The 21,837-nt window shown below is 47.1% G+C and overlaps 3 protein-coding genes across 11 annotated transcripts in view; 1 reads left to right on the top strand and 2 right to left on the bottom strand.

Moving 5' to 3' along the window:
- Window positions 1-14,262, bottom strand: part of Dnhd1 (dynein heavy chain domain 1) — a 66,675-nt gene extending 52,413 nt beyond the window's left edge. For all 7 annotated transcript variants that reach the window (XR_003850203.1, XM_029565560.1, XM_029565555.1 and 4 more), the window contains exons 1-4: window positions 14,133-14,262; window positions 5,974-6,185; window positions 4,941-5,766; window positions 757-930 (exon numbers count right to left, since the gene is read on the bottom strand). Coding sequence is in view for 6 of the 7 variants with exons in the window: in XM_029565560.1 (XP_029421420.1) it covers window positions 757-930; window positions 4,941-5,766; window positions 5,974-6,037 (1,064 nt within the window). In the remaining variant the exon portion in view is untranslated. The remainder of the gene's footprint in view (window positions 1-756; window positions 931-4,940; window positions 5,767-5,973; window positions 6,186-14,132) is intronic.
- A 32-nt stretch (window positions 14,263-14,294) lies between these two features.
- Window positions 14,295-15,134, bottom strand: Timm10b (translocase of inner mitochondrial membrane 10B). The gene is made up of 3 exons (XM_008837392.2): window positions 15,032-15,134; window positions 14,778-14,873; window positions 14,295-14,615 (listed from the first exon to the last, which is right to left on the bottom strand). The coding sequence occupies exons 1-3, from the start codon at window positions 15,062-15,064 to the stop codon at window positions 14,439-14,441; spliced, it is 306 nt and encodes a 101-aa protein (XP_008835614.1). The 5' UTR covers window positions 15,065-15,134; the 3' UTR covers window positions 14,295-14,438.
- Arfip2 (ADP ribosylation factor interacting protein 2) lies at window positions 15,107-21,404 on the top strand. 3 transcript variants are annotated; one of them, XM_008837393.2, is made up of 8 exons: window positions 15,107-15,362; window positions 16,168-16,268; window positions 16,519-16,615; window positions 17,235-17,353; window positions 17,540-17,761; window positions 18,301-18,458; window positions 18,606-18,780; window positions 19,231-21,404. In XM_008837393.2, exons 2-8 carry the CDS (start codon window positions 16,170-16,172, stop codon window positions 19,384-19,386), a joined length of 1,026 nt encoding a protein of 341 aa, XP_008835615.1. In that variant the 5' UTR covers window positions 15,107-15,362; window positions 16,168-16,169; the 3' UTR covers window positions 19,387-21,404. The 3 variants fall into 3 exon arrangements, with proteins under 3 accessions (XP_008835615.1, XP_029421422.1, XP_008835616.1); XM_029565562.1 differs by having other exon boundaries at window positions 15,206-15,362; window positions 19,163-19,277; XM_008837394.2 differs by lacking the exons at window positions 15,107-15,362; window positions 16,168-16,268; window positions 17,235-17,353 and having other exon boundaries at window positions 16,556-16,615.
- Window positions 21,405-21,837: the final 433 nt, after the last annotated feature.

Below are 21,837 nucleotides of genomic sequence, written 5' to 3'. Positions count from 1 at the left end.
CAGTAGATTTACTTTCAGTCTCAGAACAGGATGTTTTCGTAAGATCAAGTTTCCCTGACACTGAGATTTAAACATGCAAGTCTTGCACTGGGGTTAGAAGAGGTCATCATTAAATTTGCTTATGAGGCCATGAAGAAATGTTTTCCTTGTGCTAAAAAGAAAGCAAAAAGAAAAGCACTATTCAGACAAAAGGCTGTGAGAGCAAAGAGGAGGTGGAAAATGAAGAGGAGGCTGAGAAGGGAAGAAGGAAGGAGACTAGGAGGTAGGAGGGGGGTTATGTGGACAAGGAGCAGGAGAGGAGAATGAACATGGGCATCTTGGTTAGTCTTGATCGTTAACGTGAAATGACCAAGAGTCATCTGAGAGGAGAATCCTCAAGTGAGGAATTTCCTAGATCAGAGTGGTTTGTGGGCACGTGTGTAGGGGAGGTTCTTGATTGGTAATTGATACAGGAGGGCCCAGCCCACTGTGGGTGACACCATTTGTAGGCAGGTAGGTCTTGGCTATATAGAACCAGCAAGCAGCATTCCACCATGGCTTTGCTTAGAGTTCCTGCTTAAGTACCTGCCCTGACTTCCTTCAGTGAATAGATTGTGACCTAAACATGTAAGTCAAATAAACCCTTTCCTCCCCAAGTTGCTTTTGGTCAGCAACACAGATGAATCTAGAACAACGGGGAGAAAGAAAAGGGGGAAGATAGCATTGGAGGAAATCAGGAAGAAGAGGGGCAGAAGAGCTATGGATACAGGCTCTTACCTAAAGTGCCGATCAGGAGCCACATTGAGATAGAAGAAGTGGACCTTCTTCACAGACTTCTCTGCTTTCAGAATGGACTTCACCTGGCTGCTTAGGATGGAAGTCTCAGATAAGAAGTCATAGCTTCTCTTCTTGAAGTCCTTCTCATCAGGAGCTTCAGAGCCAAGCTGAGACCTGCATGACAACAAAATTCCGAGGGAAACGGCAGAGGTCAGGTACCTAGAGCTGGGGCTTGCCACTACTGGCCAGTAAAAGCAGGAGCTAGATCAAGTGTCTGAGGGGACAGAGGCAGCATTGTCAGAGCCTGTCTAATCTATTCTCAAAGATGTCACACACTGAGCAAATGCAGTCCACTGTGCAAGTCAGTCATCTGTATTAACTAACTGATACAAGTGCACAAAAAACCTCCTTTTCTGATAAATGAATAATCTCACTAGATTGATTGTGATTGGTACAGTCAGTGTTATATGTAGTGTGTATAAATAATGGGAAGACCTTATTTTCCAAGCTCATCACTCTGTAAGCCCACAGTCTTGGAACTCTTTATACTTGTTTTCCAAACCTCCAGTCCTGCATGATCTCTGTGCCTGTCAATCTTGCTCTTCTCTTGTCATTACCCAGCTTCTAGCCTCCTCTCCTTCCCTTTCCAGCCAAAATCAAATGGTGTAGCCCCTGACTTTCTCAGGCCTGCACCAATACCCTCATCTTCTTCCCCTTCTATAATATTTCTAAATAGCTGGTACAGAGTGTTTTGGATGTTCTCAACACAAATAAATAATAAATATATGTCTGAGATTATAAAGATGCCAATTGGGGCTGGAGAGGTGGCTCAGGGGTTAAGAGTACTTGTTTTTCCAGAGGACATGGGGTCAATTCTCAGCACCCACATGACAGTTCTGTCACCCCCTTTTGGCCTTGGAGGGCACTACATACATACCAGTATACAAACAGGCAATCAAAACACTTATAAAAATAAAATATAATCATAAAAATAAATGTTGATTATCTAAAATTTATTTATAAAAATTATACAGAAACTCTAAACCAGATTACCTGAGCTTTTTCTTTTTTTTTAATTTTATGTGTTTGTGTGTATTGCCTGCATGTAGGTAAGTGCACCTGTGTCATGCAATCCCCCAGAGGACAGAAGAGGTTGTCGGATCCCCTGGAACTGCTGGGATTCAAACCCGGATCTTCTGCAAGAACAACCAGTGCTCTTAACTGCTGAGCCATCTCTCCAGACCCTGAACTAATTCTTTTTAAAGAAGTCTCATTATATAACTTTGAACTTGCTATGCATCCCAGGCCTGCCTCAAACCCAGTTTCCTGCCCCTACCTCTGAAATACTGGTATTACATGCATTTTCCCCATACCCAGAACCTAGATTAAAAGTTTTGGTATAGCACACACACAAACTAGAAATGGTTTAACTTAGACTTACTTACCCAGTCAGAATATTAATATCGTTGGTTAACCCAACTTTAATCACCAGAATAAGTTACCCAAGGAATAATAGTATAATCTCATTCTTGAATCCATATCAGTAATAGGCTATGCTATTGGATCAAGTCATCTTAACTGGTATAACTGTGACTAAAAGTACATTTTCTAGCCGTGTCTGATGCAGATCTGTAATCTCAATTATTCAAGAGGTTGAGTGGAAGGATGGCAAGTTCAAGGCCAATCTAGGTAACTTAGTAAGACTCTGACTCTAAATAAAAAGTACAAATAGGACTAGAAACTTGGCTCAGTGGGATAGCACTTGGGTAGCACACACGAGGCCCCAGGATCAATCCTAGTTTGACAAAAAATAAAAGCTATTTCCTTTGTAGTGAGGTCTTACATAATCTCAGAACCAGGTCTATGGCTCTTGGCAGAGTACTGACAGTCTCATTCTGGGCTCATTCTGCTTCGGTGTCTTAGTACAAGCCCTCAAGTGGACCACTGTTCTCAGGCCCCTCAAGCTGTTATACGTGACCCCAGCCTGACTAAGGCCTCTGTCCCATTCTGCTCTTCCTTCTTTGCCTGGATAAACTGTAGTTCTCAGCTATGAACTAACTGCCTCCCCCCCACCCTCCAGTTCCAGTTCCCTTTCCATATGCGTATCTGTCTCCTAAGTTTGAAGAAAGAAGAGCCCTTTATTCTCTGCAGGGCTAATTTCTTCATGTGTGCTCTAGATCCTTCACTGTTCTCTCTTGTGAATTTTAATTTCCTCTTCTTGTCAGCCCAGTGAGTCATTTAGTCTACAAGTATTTATGGGGTATCAACTTCTCAAGCACTGCCTGAAGGGTTGTGAATGTCTCTTTACTTAAAAAAATAAAAAATCTCTTCCCTTTTTAAGACAGTCTTCATGAAAGAATGGTAAAATGGCGTCCATTTCCTCTCCCACTATATAATTTGGCTTCCTCTCCACAAAACTGCCAGAAATGACTTTCATCAACCTCAGTAGCATTCAGTACTCCCAACTTCTCCCTCCTTGAAATGTTTTCACCCCTAGTCCATAAGACATGCTGATAATATGATCTATACCCAATCTATGCTCCTCTGATGTACATCTCTCTCTCTACCTCTAACCCTCCACCCCCAATTCCATGCTGCCAAGGTAGCAGACAGACAACAGACATCAGGTTTTTGTTTTATAATAATTTGTTACTTAACATCTATCTCCCTCACTAAACTGTGATGCTCCAAGGGAAAGGACTGGGTCTATCTGGTTCATTTCTTGTATCCCCAGCATCGAGAAGTTAGATAACATAAAAGTTATCTAATAATGATTATTAAATGATTCAGTGCCTTGGGAGCCAGCCTTGTAGAACTTTGTAAACTAAACCATATTAGCTAGACCACAGAGATTTACTGCCAGGTCAAAGAGTAAAGACAATTTGATCCTTTCCTAATACATTAGCTCAATACCATTTCTGTTACAGTTCCTCAAGAGAGAAAAGTTATACTTGGGATAACTCTTCAAAAGCAAGATTCTGCTGTAACTTGAACTGCTGACATTTGCCACCTTCCTTCAGAGTGTCAGAAGCCTGTCTACCTACCCACCATTACGGCTCTGATTATTCAGGAAAAACCTTATCCAGCCATAAACTGAGGAAGCAGAAACTGAGAAAGGCATGCTTGATTAAAGAGTAAACTACCTTACCCCCCCAGACAGTAAATGTGTCATAGACAAGATTTAAAATCCCTAGAAAATCAGACCAGAGCTAGGGGAAAGTTCCTAAAGTCAAGGAACTCTCAGAAGGGTCCTCTGCAGCTGTTCTGAAATCCTAGAATTCTGATGGTCAGATTGTGGGCTGGAAGGAAGGATCATTGCTCAAGGTGCCACACTGCTAAAACTATACTGTCAGAGCAGGAAGAAGACTCAAAAGGGGTCTGAACTCTGCTTCAGAGCTGGTAAATCTCATACAGACCTGTGGGGGATGATCACTCAGAAAAACACTCTCTAGGAGTAACCCATCTATATCTAGTACCAGGACTCAGAACAAGATAGGCCCAGAGGTGAGGTTCAGCGATTATGAGTGAATGAGAAAAGGAACTAAGGAGGCTTCTGGCATCATCTGAGAAAGAAGATTGGAAACTCAAGGTACTGTCTCAAGCTCTGGCTTCCCAATGGCCAACTTTTCTCTTTTAATTTCTGCACGTCCCTATGGTTTAGCAGTAAGACACCAGTTTTTTTTTTAATGTGTCTCAAGCTCTGGCTTCCCAATGGCCAACTTTTCTCTTTTAATTTCTGCATGTCCCTATCTATGGTTTAGCAGTAAGACACCAGTTTTTTTTTTTAATGTCTTATTTTTATTTTATGTGTATGAGTGTATTTCCTGCATGTGTGTAAGTGTGCCCGTGTCATGCAATGCCTAGGGAGGTCAGAAGGCATTGGATTCCCTGGATCTGAAGTTAGGGATGGTTGTTAGCCACCATGTGGGTGCTGGGACTCAAACCCGGGCCCTCTGCAAGAGCAGTCAGTGCTCTTAACCTCTGAGCTATCTCTTCAGCCCCCATGAGATACTGGATTTATTTTGCAAACAAAAGGAAAACAGGAGCAGATGATACCAGCTCTGCTGAGGTTGACCTAAGCCGGAAGACCCACATGGAGCTGATTCAAGACATCCAGTGACACTGCAAGCACCTCAGTGAAGTTTTTCCCTCCTCTACTCAAAGTCCCAGAGATGGCCACTTACTTTCCTGCAGCAGGCTCCTCTTCCATATGGTCAGCACCATTGCTTTCATACTGTACAGGGATGTCTGTGGCCAATGCCAAGGGCAGGAGACTGAGGCTATTGAGCCACTGGGTCTCTTCTAGGGCCACCTCAGCACCAACAATACCCAGGCAATGCTGTAGCTCGGGCAGCGTCAATGGTCGCAGCCAAGTGTCCAATTCCTTTTCTTGTTGCCCACCCCACCGGGCCTTCACAATAGGGCAGGCTGGGCGTGGGGACTCTCGATGGAACCTCTTCTTCTGGGGATGGCAGTCAACATGGGAGGCACGATGTAACAAAGAGCTGTCTGGGGGAAAAACCTTGTCTATGGCATCTAGCAGGTCCAGCTGGAGATGGGATTGGACCTTGGGTGCCCAGCAGTACAGCTGCTCCAGGAAGGGCAGCAAATCAAGGTGACCACCTAGCAACTCACGATATGGAGGCAACAGACCCAGTACTGCATACAGGTAGCGCCAAGCCTCAGAGCTGCCATCCTGCAGCACAGCTGATATCAGAGATTGCAACTCAGCGAGCAGGAGCTCCAGTGCTACCCGCTCCTCTGATTCAACCAGTTCCCTCAAGAGCTCCTTCGCTTTCTTTGGACAGCTCCAGGCATGGTCCTCGCTGTGGCAGTCACATTCAGTGTACTCAACCCCAAGTGTATCAAATGGTGGCATATCAGAAAACAGCTGTTCCTTCCTCTCTTCCATGTCAAAGCAGAGGCAGGCATTCAACTGCTGTCGAACTGATCTTGCCCACAGCTCAGGATCCAAATGCCAGTTCCAGACTTTGGATTGCTGGTTCTCACCTGCCCAGGAGAGGGGTGGGGAAGGGCTCAGGCTCGGGGCTGGGTCAGTGGGGTTAGGGCAGGAAGACGGATAGAACTGCAGGCGCAGGCAGACCAGCAGAGGGCCTTTCCTGGGACCCGCAGAGCCTCCTACTGCTAAAGACTGGTTAGAAGCAGGTGCAGGTCCGAGGAGGGAACCCTTCCAACCACCCAGCGCCCTGTCCTCACCTGGCCTGCCGGGCTCAGAGCGCAAGGCAAGGGAAGGGGCACAGATCTGCTGGTGTGGTTTCATTGCTGAAGTGCATCAACTTAGACTTCGGATCCGGTCACTCAATATAGACGTGTGGAAATCTTTTAAAGCTGCAATCATGTGGACAGGAGGACTTCCTTGCAGAACTCCAGTCTCTGAAAGGAACCTTCAGAGTGGGAGCTGGGATCGCCTACAGCAGGGGACACGGATGGGGTCGTCACTCAGAAGACCAAAACCCTGTCCCCTGATGTCCTCGCCCACGGTCCCAAAGGATCTTGACGGGGAAAACGAGGAGATTGCCGGGGGACTGCTCGGCGGGGTGAGGAAGCCTAGAAGAGGCTGAGCGGGATGAGGGGTGGGTCCCCGCGTGGGGAGGAGCCTTCCCGGGCCTCGGTGCTGGTCCTGAGCTGAGAAAGGCAGCGAGGACTCAGCTCCACCTGCTCCCTGCTGTTAGAACCGTTACAAAACCCTGGAGGCCCGAGACAGAGGGAGCTGGGAGGAAGAGCCAGCGCTGGGTGGGCGGGGCTTAGGGGGCCCGGCCAAACAGGTGGCCACTAGCCCCACACCTTACGGTCCATAGAGGACCCTGCAGGGCCTGGGAAAAGAATGGCGTGATTGGTCTGGGGCACTAGCAATGCCTACAGCGTTGTGAGCAGATGTAATCCACGTGCCTGTTTATCCCTCACTGAATGGCAAAGCTAGTTCAAGTCTCAGGAAGGTTTGTTACTGGGATTCTTCTCTCCCTGAAAGCTCCAAACAGCATAGCATCTGTCCTACGAAGAGATGGCACAGTGATTAAGAGTACTGCATGCTCTTACAGAGGACCAGGCTTTGGTTCCCAGCACTCATATGGTGGCTAACAACTGTCACTCCAGTTTCAGGGGATCTGATGTCCTCTTCTGGCCTCTGTGTCCACATGCATGCATGTGGTGCACTTACATACATGCAGGCAAAACACTCATACACATAAAAATAAATAAAACATAAAAAAGAATATTCATTAGTAATATAGGTTCTATGGCCAGTCTGCCTGAATGGAAATCTTGACTTCATCACAAGGCTTCATTTTATTTCATTTATTTTTCTTTTATGTGTATATTTTGACTGCATATATCCAAGTACACCTAAGTCATGCAATGCCCAGAGGCCAGAAGATGGTGGTGAATCCCCTGGAACTGGAGTTACAGATAGTTGTTAGCTGCCATTTGGGTGCTGGAAACTGAACCCAGGTCCTTGGCAAGAGCAACCAGTGCTCTTAACCACTGAGCCATCTCTCCAGTCCCCGAGGTTTGATTTTTTGAAAATGAAGAGAATCCAATGGAATATATATATTAGAGTCTGGATAATAGATACTTGATATAATTGACTGGTTGGTTGTTGTTCATTTTGACATAATGGTGAGTGAGACATAAGATTCAGTGAGGTCATGAAGAAGGGCATGGACAACTGACCCTTTCTAGGAAAGGAGGGAAGAGTTCCAACTCACAAGTCATAAAACAGAAGTTTTCCAGATGGGCAAGGACAAAAATGGAATTCTGTTCGGTAACCCCTGCTGAGCTCTCAACACTGCCTAAAAGTCTAGTTATGATTTTTTAAAATCAGTTCATTCTCCTATTGTGCATAAAATACTCAACTCACCATCTATTCTTCTCATTTTATTCAGATGGTAACTTCATATCCCGTAAAGAGGGGTTCTCCAGAGAAGATGTGTGTGTGGGGAGGGGGCTGGCTCCCTGAGGAGGCTGTAGTCCCACATCTGTAAGGGAAGTTCAGCAGCCAGCGTGCAAGAAGCTCAGACAAGTTATGTTATCGCTACACTGAGGTAGAATTTCCTCTTTTCTAGGAAACCTCAGTTTTCCTCTTAAGACCTCAACTGATTGAATGAGGCTGACCCCCATTATGAAGGGTATCTCCTTTGTTTAAAGTCAACTAATGATAGCTATTTGAATATGTTAGCCATATCTTCAAAGTACTTTCAAAAAAACTCCTAGTTTAGTGTTAAATAATTGGGTACTGCAGCCTAGCCATGCTGACACTAAAGCTAACCATCACAAAGCCTCTATAAAAGGAACTCTCTTTAGGAGTTGGGTGCCAAGCCTTCTATCTATAATCTCAGCACTGTTTGGAAGCTGAGGTAGGAGACTGCTGTGAGTCTGAGGCATGCCTGGGCTACGTAATGAATTCTAGCCTAGCCTGGGTTAGAATGAGACCCTGTCCCAAACAACTAAATAAATAAAAAACTAGCCACATAAATAATAATAAAAAAAAATAAGCTGGGCATGGTGGTGTACACTTGTAATTCCAGCGTTTGGGAGGTAAAGGCAAGAGACATCAGTCATTGAAGCCATTCTTGACTGCATATTGCATTCAAAGTCAGTCTGGGCTACATGAGATTGTCTCAAAAAACCTGTACAACTGCAAAAACAAACAAAAAGCAGTATTAAACAGACTCAGTGGGTTATAAATTTTTTTCAAAGAACATATTAGAAAATTTTATAAAGATGACATTAAATTGGGAGATATGGGTGGGGCTGAGGTGTCAGGAAGAAAACAGGAGGTGGAAATGATCAAGCTATATTACACACATGTAATAATTTTTCAAAGGATCAATAAAAATATTTTTTAAAATCTGAACAAATAAAAAAGCAAATGGAGATCTCCTAATACCAAGTGAACAAACTATTTAGATCTGCTTTCAATTATTCCTCTTTCCACTACATCTTTCTCATTCACTTCTTTATCTGTGGGTTTTAAATTAACTTAATGTCAGTAGAATATTTGAATACATAGGTGAGCTTGAAGAATACCCAGGAAAAGCAAAGACAAGAGTTCAGAGTTGCCAGATATGGGGGCTGGAGAGATAGCTCATCAGTTAAGAGCACTGGCTGCTATTGCAGAGGACCTGGGTTCAGTTCCCAGCATTCACATGACAGCTGACAACCATCTGTAACTCCAATTCTAGGGGATGACACCCTCTTCTGATCTCTGCAGCACTGCTTGCATGTGGTATACATACATACATTTATACATGCTGTTAAAACATTCATACACATAACAATAAACAAATCCGGGCTGGAGAGATGGCTCAGCAGTTAAGAACACTGGTTGTTCTTGCAGAAGACCTGGGTCCAAATCTCAGCACCTACATAGCAGCGCAACAACTCTCCGTAACTCCAGTCCCAGGGGATCCGACATCCTCTTCTGTCCAATGTGGGCATTGCCTACACTTACCTACATGCAGGCAATACACTAAAAGTAATAAATAAAATTAAAAAAAAATCTAGTCAGGCGTGGTGGCACATGCCTTTTAATCCCAACACTCAGGAGGAAGAAATAAGTGGATCTTGTGAGATCAATGCCAGACTGGTCTACAGAGTAAGTTCCAGGCCAGCTGGGGCTACAGGGAGACCCTGTCTCAAAAAGACCAAAATATAAAAAGGAAATTAAAAAAAAAATGTCAGTTTTTGACTTGCTGTTATAAGCATCTGAGCTAGATTCGAACTAATAAACAGGATCCAGACCTAAAACAAAAGACAAAAGGTTGTTAGGAGGCTGCTTCTGTCATCTGTATCATGACTGATTAAAGTTCAATTAATGTATTCATAAAAGGTTGGTAAGTGTTCAAAAATGCAGAATTATGGGGCTTATAAACTGAGCGGAAACTTAAGGACAGAGCAAACTGCTGTGGATGGGCTGAGTGTTATCTGTCTAGTGTTAGGAGACACCATCTAGAGGATTTGGATGAAAAGCATTTCTAACAGGGTGCAGTGGCTTGGTTCTATAGTCCTAGCATTCCAGAGGTTGGAGCAGTGCTGCGTAGCAACTTCCTCCAAAATAAAATCGTTCATCTTGGAGGGAAGTTCCTTAAGACTAAGGAAGAAACAGAATCTTCAGGCAGTCTCTGACTTCTAGGTGACACTCAGACAAGCTGAGCTGCCTAGAAGTGGTACTCTACGAACTGCTGAGCTGCCTATAAGTCGTGAAGTGCCCTCCAGGATTTCAGCTTTTGTGAGCCATCATCCATGCTGGGGTGGGCTTTGGTGATGCGGCTTTGAGTCATTTCTGCTCCTTTAAGTAACCCCAATAAATCCACTGGTTCACTAAGCTGAACTTTGGTAATATCCTTACTTTGGTCTGTTGTCAATTCTCTATCTAGGAAAGTTGATAATTTGTTCATATCTTGGGAGTCCAACCTAGGCAATACAGTGAGATTTGTCTGGAAAACAAACACCCCAAACTTGCCATTAGATACTCTTGGAACTGGAGTTATGGATGGTTGTTAACTGCCATGTGGATGTTGGGAACCAAACCTAGGTCCTCTGCAAGAGCAGCCAGTGTTCTTAACTGCCGAGCCATCTCTCCAGTCCTTGAATTTAAATTATGGACAAAAGGTCAAAGGTTACACTTGCAAATTCACTTTTGTCTCCTCTGATAAAAGACCTTTCTCTTGGCTATGTTTATTTATTTTGGTTATATTAATAGTAAATTGAGCTAGGAGGAGGCTGAAAACTATGTGCCAGGTATTTTGATGAGAATACAATGTGAGTTATAAAGATAGGGCCTGTCTTCATGAGGTATATAATACAAATCACTAAAAAAAAAAACCATACTCAATACATCAAGAACTATAGGAACTAAAGTCTGAGAAAAGTACTTTAAGGAATCAGCATTTGAATTAAGAAGTTGAGTATGTAAAGTAAGGGTTTCTCTTCTACACTGTAAACAAGGGAGTAAATGGGCACAAAGTTCCTTAGAACAGTGTGTGACAGGACCAAGAAAAGTGAAGTGTGGTTCAAGTCAACTCAAGGAAGAATGTGGATAGTATTTGACAGTTACTGATAAGATAAAGCTGGAGGTACGCAGGAACTGGACCATGCAAGACCTTGTAGGTCATGACTAGAACTCCAGAGTTTTGGTAGAGCATTTGCCTAGCATGTTCAAGGCCCTAGATTCAATCCCAGGCACTGAAAAAAGAAATCCTAGTTTTTTAAAATCAGATTGGTTTTAAGCATCAGTTTGCTCCCTGGCTGACAAGCAGAGAACAGGTTAAAGGGTACACAAAAGTAGGGTAGGGAGGAGCAGAGATTTTAACAGCCCAGCTGGAAGATCATGATGAAGACAGCAGACTCAGAAGCAAGGCATACTGAGACATGTGAATGGATAGGACTTGGCAACTGAGTGAGAGGATCAGAAAGGATGAACCCTAGGTTTCTAGCTTCCAAACTACATGAATACGAGACCTAGCAGGAAAGTTTCTAAGAAACAATGTTAGATTTCGGATGTTTTTTGAGACAGTGAAGATGTCAAGTGCCTTGAAGATCTGAGGAGTCATCATTCAAAGTGGGCATAAAACATCCTAGAAAAATTAAGGAGACAAACATGACCTAGAGAAACTCTAAAAGGCTACAAAGAGGGCGAGACCACTAAGAAGACTGAAGGTTAAAGAGGTGGCAGTAAAACCCAGGACTGGAGTCCCAGGCATCAGTGGAAGAATGCCAACAAGAAAGTGTAAAGTAGCATCAAATGCCATTGAGAGGTGCAGTAGGCAGAGGACCAGGAAATAATGGATTCAGAGACAAGGCTATCACTAAGGTAGCCCTAGAAATAACTTTCAATAGAGAAAAGTTATAGAACTCAAATAGAATGTGCCGGGGTGAGGGGTAGGAATGGAGTGATTTGCAGGCTGGACTCAACTGTATTTGAGATATAGCTGTAAAGTGGTAGAGACAGAATGGTAACTGAATGGAAATTAGATATACTGGCTTGTTTGAACAGTGAAGTCCTCGGCATAGTTAGATATTGGCTAGAGTAGAAGGAAGTTGGAGGCCCTCTGACAGGAAAAGACTAGCTTTCAAAGCACAATAGGCACTGGCATTAGATGAGATTCTTGTTCTAGTTAGAGAAAAGCAAGAGGGATGCAGAAGCACATGACATAGTAACTGGTAGGATGCTGGAGATGACTACAGGTAATGTTTACTTTTGTTCATGAAGAAATAGGATGGCCTACAGAAAGAGAACAGTGGCTCACACCTCTAATCCTAGTACTTGGGAGGAGAAGGATCAGGAGTTCAAGATAATTTCTAGCTGATTTCAAGGCCAGTCTTGGGTATATTTGACCCCATCTCAAAAATGAAGACTTTTTAAAAAAATATTTATTTTTATTTTATGTGTATGAGTGTTATGCCTGCATGTAGGTAAGTGCACCCGAGTCATGTAATGCCTGCAGAAGACAGAAGAGGCTGTCAGATCCCCTGGAACTGTAGTTACAGACAGTTGTTAGCTGCCATGTGGGTGCTGGGAATCAAACCTAGGTCTTCTGCAAAAACTGAGTGTTCTTAACCACTGACCCATCTCTCCAACCCCCAGAAATTTGACTTCTTGATGGGAGAAAACATCTGCCTTGTGAATGGTTGATTCTGTTTAGGAATTTTAATTCTTTGTGAAAAATGAAACATTGTCACCTGTTGGGACAGTTAAGGGTATAGGATTGGATTAAGAACTGTGAAGGTGAGGCTAGAGAGATGGCTCAGAGGTTAACAAGACTGGTTGTTCTTGCAGAAGACTCGGGTTCGAATCCCAGCACCCACATGGCAGCTAACAACCGTCCGTAACTCCAGTTCCAGGGAATCCGACAGCCTCTTCTGTCCTGTGCGGGCATTGCATGACATGGGTGCAGGCACCTACATGCAGGCAATATGGACATACACATAAAATTGAAGGTTACAGTAACTGTTCTGGTACCTGGGATGCTTTTAGAGTGCTTGCCTGACGTGCACAAGTTCAATCCCTAGGACAATAACACAGATCTGATGCTATGCCTGTTGCTTGTCCTGCATCCCGTGGTTATCCTTGAAGCCCTACACGGCAGCACATGCTACCTTCTCTTTCCTACCCAGTCCCCAGTCTAAGGGTAAAGTCATGGAAAAGCAAGGGGGTGGAAGAGGGAAGCATTCTACATTGTATCATAGCACTTGGGAGGTAGAGGCAGGAAGATCATGAGTTCAAGGCTGGCCTTGGGTACATAGTAAGTAGGCCTGGGTTTCCTGCAACCCTGTCTCGAAACACAAAATAAAAACCAAGGGGCTGGAGAGAAGCTTCAGTGGTTAAGAGCACTGGCTGCTCTTGCAGAGGACCCAGGTTCAATTCCCAGCACTCACATGGAGGTTAACAACCATCTGTAACTCCAGTTCCAGGGGATCCAATGCCTTCTTCTGACTTTGGTGGGCACTGCATGACATGGGTGCACTTACATACACATAAACAGTACACTCATAAAAAATAATAAAATACAAAACAAACAAAACAAAAAAACCTGTCATGGTGATTGGTAGAGGGAATGGACCAGAAAACTGTAAAAGGTCACCTCTGGGTAGTGAGGACTTGGCTGATGTTGGAGACCTTAACTATTACATGACTATTTTTCCCTAGCAGTTCGAACACAGAAAAGCAGGACAATGCAAAAGAGGCCAAGGAGGCAACAAAATAGGGTGGAGTATTATGCCATTTAACACCTGAATATGGATGTAAACCCCATAGAAAGGAGGACAATAATGAGGAAATGGAGAGGCTGAAATCACAGAACAGGGACAGTGACACAATGTGGTAGAGAGTGGAAAGCTGAACCAGGACATTCCCGACAATCATGAAAACACTAAATACCATCTGAGGTCACTCAGATTTTATTTTGCCCCCTCCCCCCATCTACTTCTCCCTTAGGTTTCTCTTCCTCAGGTCTGACTGCAATAGTTTCCCTCTCCTGGATTCCCCTGAAGACAAGAAAACAGCCTTTGTTTAAAGGCTTTACTGTTAATTTCACAAAGACAGGAAACACTACGGTAGTAATGACCAGGAGGGAAATGGCTGAAATGATAGAAAACACTCCTGGATTCTTACAGGTTTATCTTAGTTCTGCTGTCACTGATTTAAGCAGTGTCTAAAGCCTGTGGTAGTGGTGGTGGTGGTTGGTACCTGCGCCCCCTTTTGTTGTTTGACACTGCTTTCTTGCCTCAGATCCCTCACAATTCTTTTTACTCTAAGATGTAGTCCAGAAAAAACTAGTCATAAGCCATTTAAGTTAGTCTCAAGGCCAGCCAGCCAGAGCACCTTTTGAAACCAATTTCCTGTTGCTATTACTAACCTTAAATCTGTACCCACAATCCCTGTTTGAGCCAGACATCTGCAAATGCTGAGACTGTCCCACACACAGCAGGCAACTTTTCAGCTGCCAGGGTGGACGGCAGCAGATAGGCACTAAATGACAGAAGGACTGGTCTCAATAAAGTGGACAAAAAGTTCCTTGCCCAGTAGTAAAAACCGGGTTTATTGGCTCCAGGAAAAGGAGCAACAGTACCCAGCTTTCAGGTTCAATCTCTGCACACATTTCGCCAAGCTGAGGTCCACAGACGGTCCATCCAAGCACCTTCTCTCCTGGCTGCAAAGACAGCTAGCTGCCCGGTGACGAATCTCTAGACTGTTCTACAGAAACCCCTGGCGCGGCCGAGGCAGCCTCGTAGTCTGCGATGCGGCGCTGGACCAGGGCGGGCATGAGATGCACGTAGGCCGCCATCAGGCGGTGGTTGGAATGGATCAGCTTCCCTGCACAGCTGTGCAGACAGGCCTCCTGCAAAGACACGGAAGAAGAGGACAAAGGATGTCGGGTCAAGCCCCCTCTGGCCTTCTCCATCCCTGGCCTAGAGGTGGGGTCACGCAAAAGCCAGGGTCTGAGGGAGGGGAAGCGGGTGGAGCACTCCACAGGGATGAGGAGAGCCTCCCTCCGTCCCACCTCCTCGGCGTCCAGAGCTCGGTGGTGCAGGCTGGGCACACAGCGCTGGAAGCACAGCTCGGTCATCCGATTGTAGACCAACAAGAAGTCTCGCAACTGAGAGAGAAGGGACCGGGCATCAGCGCCAGGAGCCCCAATCCGTGCCAGGCCCCGCCGAGCTTCCCGGGAGACGCAGCCCTGCAGCCCCTCTGCGGGTGCGACCTGTGCATCGGGAAGCAGCTCAGCGACCCCAGAGCTGTTCGGCGACTACTCACGTTTCTCAGTTGTTGCTGCTGCTGCTGCTCCATCCCGCCCCGGACGCGATGGCCTACGTCACTTCCGTCCCGGTGTCTCCGGACCGCCCCGGAAGTATTCTCTAGCCACTCCCCAAGAGCTTGAGGGCTTGGCTCCAGGATCGACCTGTCTAAAACTGCCAACGTCATCTCCGCCCTTATTATCTGCGACGTGGCCGGCTTCTTCTGCCCAGAGAGAACGTCACATCCGCCGATTCCCTGACCTGCTGCTAGGATCGCGACGGGAACTGGAACCCGAGGTCCCCGCGCGGTCCGGGCCTGGCGCCCTGAGGGGAAAAGCGGCCTGGCCCAGGTGAGAGGGACTTACCTGGGCGAAGGGAAGTTGAATGCACGAACCTGTGCTGAGGGCAAGATGCCCTGAGCCCTTGCCAAGGATGAGGACACACCTGATGCCCAGGTGTGGGGGGGTGCGGTGGGGGGACCTCGCACACCTGGGAGGTATAACTGACTTTGGAAGAGATTGCTTGTGTCTTGGGAAAGGGAGGCTTTTACCTGACACCAGGAACATGCACCACCTGCTTCAACTAAGGCCTGGTGGGGAGGGCCTCGGGGAGGAAGGTGCATGAGGTGGAGGAAGGGGAGACCACCTGAAGGAAGGGGAAAGGAACACCAAAGGATGTGAAAGGCCAGGGATTGCAGAGCACTCCGGAGTGGCAGGTGAGCGCCTGAGCCTAGGAAAGGGGTTTGTCTCCTGATAAACACCCCGTGTAGGACAAGTTCCAAGAGAGCACAGATCTCTAGCACTCACTGCAGAATTCTCATTCCCCTACTGTATCACACATCGTAGGCACTCTCTAAATGCCTGGTGAACGACTGAATGCATGAAATATTACTAAAAATGAGTTTGGGAGTTAGGAGAAAGACATCTGAGGCTTTGGTATGCATGCATGTGTAGAAATAGTGTGCTTTGAAAGGGAAAAATACATACACCCAAGGAGAGAAGTGGTGACTGGATCCCAGGGACGTTGGAGTCCTAGGACAACCTCTGGGAAGACAGGGAAGGCCTCCCTGTTCTGGAGTACTGGCCAGTTTCCAGAACTGTGTGGGGGCTTTGCAGTGTGCTGGGGTAGAGATTTTGACTCCAGTCCTTTCCCTAGCCATGACAGACGGGATCCTAGGGAAGGCAGCCACAATGGAGATCCCCATCCATGGGAATGGCGAAGCCGGGCAGCTTCCTGAAGATGATGGGCTGGAGCAGGTACATCTGTTTGATTTTTCTGATTGTTTCATTTTACTAATCCCAATTTATAAACCCTAAGCTCTTTCCTCCCATCCCAGTAAACTTCTTCTGACTTATCTAACCCCCTTTGTTCTTTTTACAAATTTCCATTATAGACATTTTATAGACATTCGTATGTCCTGTCTCAAGCTAAGCTTGTTCCCAGCCCCAAATGTTTCAGCCATCCCTATGTTCTGAAGTGCCCCTCCCCCCCTCCTTTGATCTGTAGGACCTCCAGCAGGTGATGGTGTCAGGACCCAACCTCAATGAAACTAGCATTGTGTCTGGTGGCTATGGGGGCTCTGGTGATGGACTCATTCCCACAGGTATGAATGATGAGGAGACTTGAGGGGAGGGGGATGGGGGTGGTTTGGAGGTGCATATGACATATCTAAGAAAGCTTGGATCGAGTCTAAAAATCTTGAGGACTTCTGCTAGTGTGAACCCCCTGGACTGTTCAGCCCTAGACCCCCTCCCAGGGTTGTTCCTCTGCTTCCCATTTAGTTCCTAAGGTGTCTCTTTTTACCGGAGCCAAGTCAAAACTTATTCATAGGAGCTCTGGAGCTTAGGACTGACTTGGAACTTTGTGAGACTTCTCAGAGTTTTATTTTAGGTTCTTTTACTGATGAGAATTCTACATGAAAATATCAACCAGGTTTCCTGTTTTCAGGACCCACCATTCTTGACTTTGCCAACCCCAAACTCATTTTCTTCTATGTCCTGTACTCTTGTACACCAGCAACAGCCATACCCTACCCCGTGGATGCCAAATACATATTTGGGTTGATTTGGTTCTCAGGACACAGGTCCTAGTTCCCCTTAGTGAGCAGGAGAATTGTCTAGATTCTCCTTCAGAGAAGTCATTTTCATGTGCTGGGAGAGTGGGCCACAGAGGTGTCTGGTTGTATCTGAGAGAAACTAGTGTCAGAGAACTTGGTCCTTTAGGGTCTGGCCGCCATCCGTCTCACAGCACCACACCTGCTGGCCCTGGTGATGAGGTGGCCCGGGGCATCGCTGGAGAAAAGTTTGACATCGTCAAGAAATGGGGCATCAACACATATAAGGTGGGATCAAGCACCTCTTTCTTCTCCCAAACTCCCTTTTCCCTAGACTCCAATATACCATCTATCTCTGAGACTAGGAGAATGAGGATGTTGGAGTAGGTGCTTGTTGGGGGAGCAGGTGGTGGGGAGTGCAGGGGGTCAGAGTTTAGGTCTCTGACCTCCTGCCCCACTCCTCTTCTCAATCAGTGCACAAAGCAGCTGTTATCAGAGCGATTTGGCCGAGGCTCCCGGACTGTGGATCTGGAGCTAGAGCTGCAGATTGAATTGCTGCGTGAGACGAAGCGCAAGTATGAAAGTGTCCTGCAGCTGGGCCGGGCACTGACAGCCCACCTCTACAGCCTGCTGCAGACCCAGCATGCACTAGGTGATGCCTTTGCTGACCTCAGCCAGAAGTCCCCAGAGCTTCAGGTGCCTCAGCCAGGACAAAGAGGGTGGGGGTACTGGGCCCTGGCCCTTCCAGGCAGTCACTCCTCACCCTCCATCCCTCCCTCCCTCCTGCAGCCCCCAGGGAGAACCCCTCTGGGGTGTGCCCAGTCCTGCCCCCAGCAGCACTCACCTATGGAGGCAGCCTAAGGGTTTGTACGGAGATCCAGAGGTTGGAGGGGTTGGGGGAGAGGGCATACTAGGTGCCTCACAAGTAACCCTTCTCCATATCATCAAGAATGCCCTTGGTGCTTGGCCTAATCAGAGTCCCTCCCCTGCCTGCTGCACTAGCTTTCCCAATCCCTGTCTTGAAAACTTACCTGAGAACCCCTACCCTCCATATTCCTACCCCGGGCATCCCCAGGGTGACTGACTTTCTGGCTAAGAGAGCCTTGCTAGAGGCAGTCTTTGGTTTTATTTCTGATGGCTGTTTCCTCTTTGGGAAGGAGGGAAAGAAAGGGCTGTACAACTCCAGTCAGGTAAGGACTGTTACTCAAGGCCTGTGCCTCCCTTCTCCCTCTTAGGAGGAATTTGGCTACAATGCAGAGACACAGAAGTTGTTGTGCAAGAATGGGGAGACGCTGCTGGGCGCTGTGAACTTCTTTGTCTCTAGCATCAATACACTGGTCACCAAGACCATGGAAGACACGCTCATGACTGTCAAACAGTATGAGGCTGCCAGGTGTGAGCACTGGCAGGGCCTAAGGTTTGGGAAATTGGATGGCATGGGTAGAAGTTTGAGCATTTAGGGGCATATGAATTCAGGAAGGAAAGGAGTTACATATGTGAACCAAGGGGCGGAGACCAGCCTTTATCACCCCTTCCCTAGGCTGGAGTATGATGCCTACCGGACAGACTTAGAGGAGCTGAGTCTAGGCCCCCGGGATGCAGGGACGCGTGGTCGACTTGAGAGTGCCCAGGCCACATTCCAGGCCCATCGGGACAAATATGAGAAGCTGCGGGGAGATGTGGCCATCAAGCTCAAGTTTCTGGAAGAAAACAAGGTGCTCACCCCCACTCCTTTGGTCCTAAATTACTTTCCCATTGACGGTACCCTTCCTCTCAGACCCTCCCCACTTATTGGTTGGGGAGATGCAGCCTGTTCAGGGAGTGGGGGTGCTCCTCTAGCTTCTTGATCCCTGAGGAGATTGCCCTCCTGATCACTGGCCATGTTTGTTGAGGATCTGATTGCTGGTCCCAGGAATGTAACTGGGAAAAATTACCCCCTAGGCTGGGGTACCAGAGCCCTAAATGGAGCAGATCAAGTCAGGTTTCTGTTCTTCATATTGAGCCTTCTCCTTTTGACTTCTTGGGTGGAGTTTGTTCTCCACCCAAAAGCACTGTCTGTGCCAGAGCAGAGTCCATATGCCCCTGGTCTGTGCCTAGGCTTAGGCTCACAGCCCCTCAAACAGGGTGCCTGAGTCCAGCCTTAGCTGACCCTGCTGGACCCCCAGATCAAGGTGATGCACAAGCAGCTGCTGCTGTTCCACAATGCGGTGTCCGCCTACTTTGCTGGGAACCAGAAACAGCTGGAGCAGACCCTGCAGCAGTTCAACATCAAGCTGCGGCCTCCAGGAGCCGAGAAGCCTTCCTGGCTAGAGGAGCAGTGAGCGGCTTCCAGCCCAACTTGGTTATCAAGAAGGACACTGGGCAGGGCAGTCCCAGGGTGGAGGAGACGGGACGTGGGACATCCCTTGCCACTTGCTTTCCGGCTTGGGCTCCCTTTTCCTGGCTGGGGTCTGACACCAGTTTTGCCCATACTACTGTGGTGTGAAGAGGGCCTGTAGGCCCAGAAGCTGCTGCCCTGTCCTTTATCTTCCTGGTCACTGGGCTTCATTCCCAGATCTTTTCCTTTCACTCCACAGCCAAAGGCTATGACAAAATCGCTCCCTGGCCAATGGCATCACTCCTCAGGCCTAGCCCCAGCTTTGGGATGTGCCCCTGACCAAAGGCAGGACCTCAAAAGGCCCTGTCTGCCAATGGCAGCTCTTCTTGGGCTCCCCTGGGCCAACGATGTTGCCTCCAATACCCTTTGTCCCCCTTCTGTGTGTGCCCAGGGCAGAGAAGGGGACTGGGACCAAAGGGGTGGGGATAATGGGGAGCCCCATTGATGACCCTGCATCTGAATGGGCCTCACCTTGTCCAGCTACCCAGTTGAATTGTGCTTAGAGACCAGGAAGACTGGGATCTAGCACTAGGAATAAACCTTTCCTAAAAGCAGGCCCAGTGAGGTCAATTTGTGGGGGACTAGAGGAGGGTGGGTTGGCAGAGAAATGCTCAGTCTAATGCATTCAAATCCTATGAATTCAGAAGAGCTGCAGCCAGACAGCTGAAATCACAAGTTTGAGAAACAGCCTGAAGGCCTGATCTCCCTCAGTCCCAGTTGGAGCCAAAGCTTTATTTTCCTTTTTGGTTAGCACCAAGATAGCTATAGATCTGAAGAGCATAGGGTCCAGAGAGGCTTGAGCTTGCTGACCATCATGCATTCAATCATACAGCAAATGTTTACTGAGTGCTTTTATTTGCCAGGCACTGCGTTAGACCCTGGGGAAACATCAGTGAATAAAACACAGTCCCTGCTCACAGTGCTTAAGGCCTAGTGGGGGATAGAGATGAGTAACCAGGCAACTACAATACAATGAGAAATACTAGGATACAGCAATACAGGATGCAGTGGGAGCACCAGACAAGGGGCACCTAGCTTAGACTGGGGTAGAGATGGTGATGCCAATTTAAAAGCTGCAATCTGAAAAGTAAGTGTCCAACAGCCAGGCAGAAAGGCCAGTGTACATGAAGACTGAGTAGGAATTCAGCCTGGAATGAAAAATGGAAGAGGGCAGGACAAAAGAAAGACCTTTCACCCTTCAGAGAAAGGAAACAAACCTTTCAATCAGGTTTGCCATTTAGAAGCCCAAGGTTGAGGAACAAGTACTGCGCCTTAAAATAGTGTTCATCTTTGGTAGCCTAGTGGCCCTAGCTTGGCACTCTAAGCATGAAGCCTGCCTGAGGCTCCTTCACACAAGCAGTCAGTGTCCCTTGCTGGGTTCAGAGAAGGAGGCAGTTCCATGGCACCTCCTGCAGCCAGTTGTTAAACCCAGACCTGAACTTTATGTGAGAAGTCACAAGACAGCTCCCAGCAGCACTTTAGTCAGGGCCGTCACAATGTTAGCCCTTGGCCAAAGACAATCTCCCACCTCTGGAGGGTGGAGAACGGACAACCCCGCCAGCAGGTTCTCATAGCACGGGATTCACGTAAGTTGGCCTCTTGATATACAATTCCCAGCCAGACTTCCTGGGCTTTGGTTAGCCTGTATGTAGTCAGCTGTCTGCCAATTATTAGGGGTGGGGGTCCTCATACAGTCCCTTACTTTATAGACCTGAGTGCCCATAAATGCACTGAGTCGCCAACTGGCTGGAGATGGAGCCTGAAAGCAGAGCCCAAACATTCCACCATTTTCAGCCAAGTGATTAGGATTAACGCCGGGGGAACTAAAGCTCTTACTTCTGTTGTACAATAGCTAATAAAAGAAGCTACCTATCATGATTATGAGTATTAAATGAGATAATGTATGTATAGTGATTAGTTCTGTGTCTGGCACATAATAAACACTCAGTCCCTGTTAACGTACATTTTTTTACTATTTTCTAACCAGGGCTATTTTCCATAATGCAGTGGTTCTGAGAATTGCTCTGGGTCTTTGATGTGAGGAAAGGAGTCGCTGGACTAAACCAAAATTTTCTCACGAGGGTTCTCCCGAGGCACCCAGTACCGACTGAGGTACCCCAGTTACCCTGTAAGTCCCCTCTCCTAGAGTTCTGGGCCGAGGTACAGGTGGTCCCTCTCGCTCCTGCAGCGGAAACCGAACTAGCTAATTCCGTAGGAGCCAGAGAAGGTGCGACCACTCTGGTCGGGCTGGCTCTAGCTGCCTCTTCTTAACCGCACCATATGCCAGTACCTGAACCCGGCTGCACCGCCCTACTCCGGAGGCCTCGGGAGCAGGAGGCGAAGATCCGGGATCCTAGATCCGGGAGCCGGCTTGCCGGGCTCCCCAGCCGCACCA

This window comes from Nannospalax galili, unplaced genomic scaffold, assembly GCF_000622305.1.
Source record: "Nannospalax galili isolate Female #2095 unplaced genomic scaffold, S.galili_v1.0 scaffold398, whole genome shotgun sequence".
NCBI classification, from domain to species: Eukaryota; Metazoa; Chordata; class Mammalia; order Rodentia; family Spalacidae; genus Nannospalax; species Nannospalax galili.
Note: the sequence above shows the minus strand (reverse complement) of the source record. Positions and strands in the feature narration are given on the sequence as shown.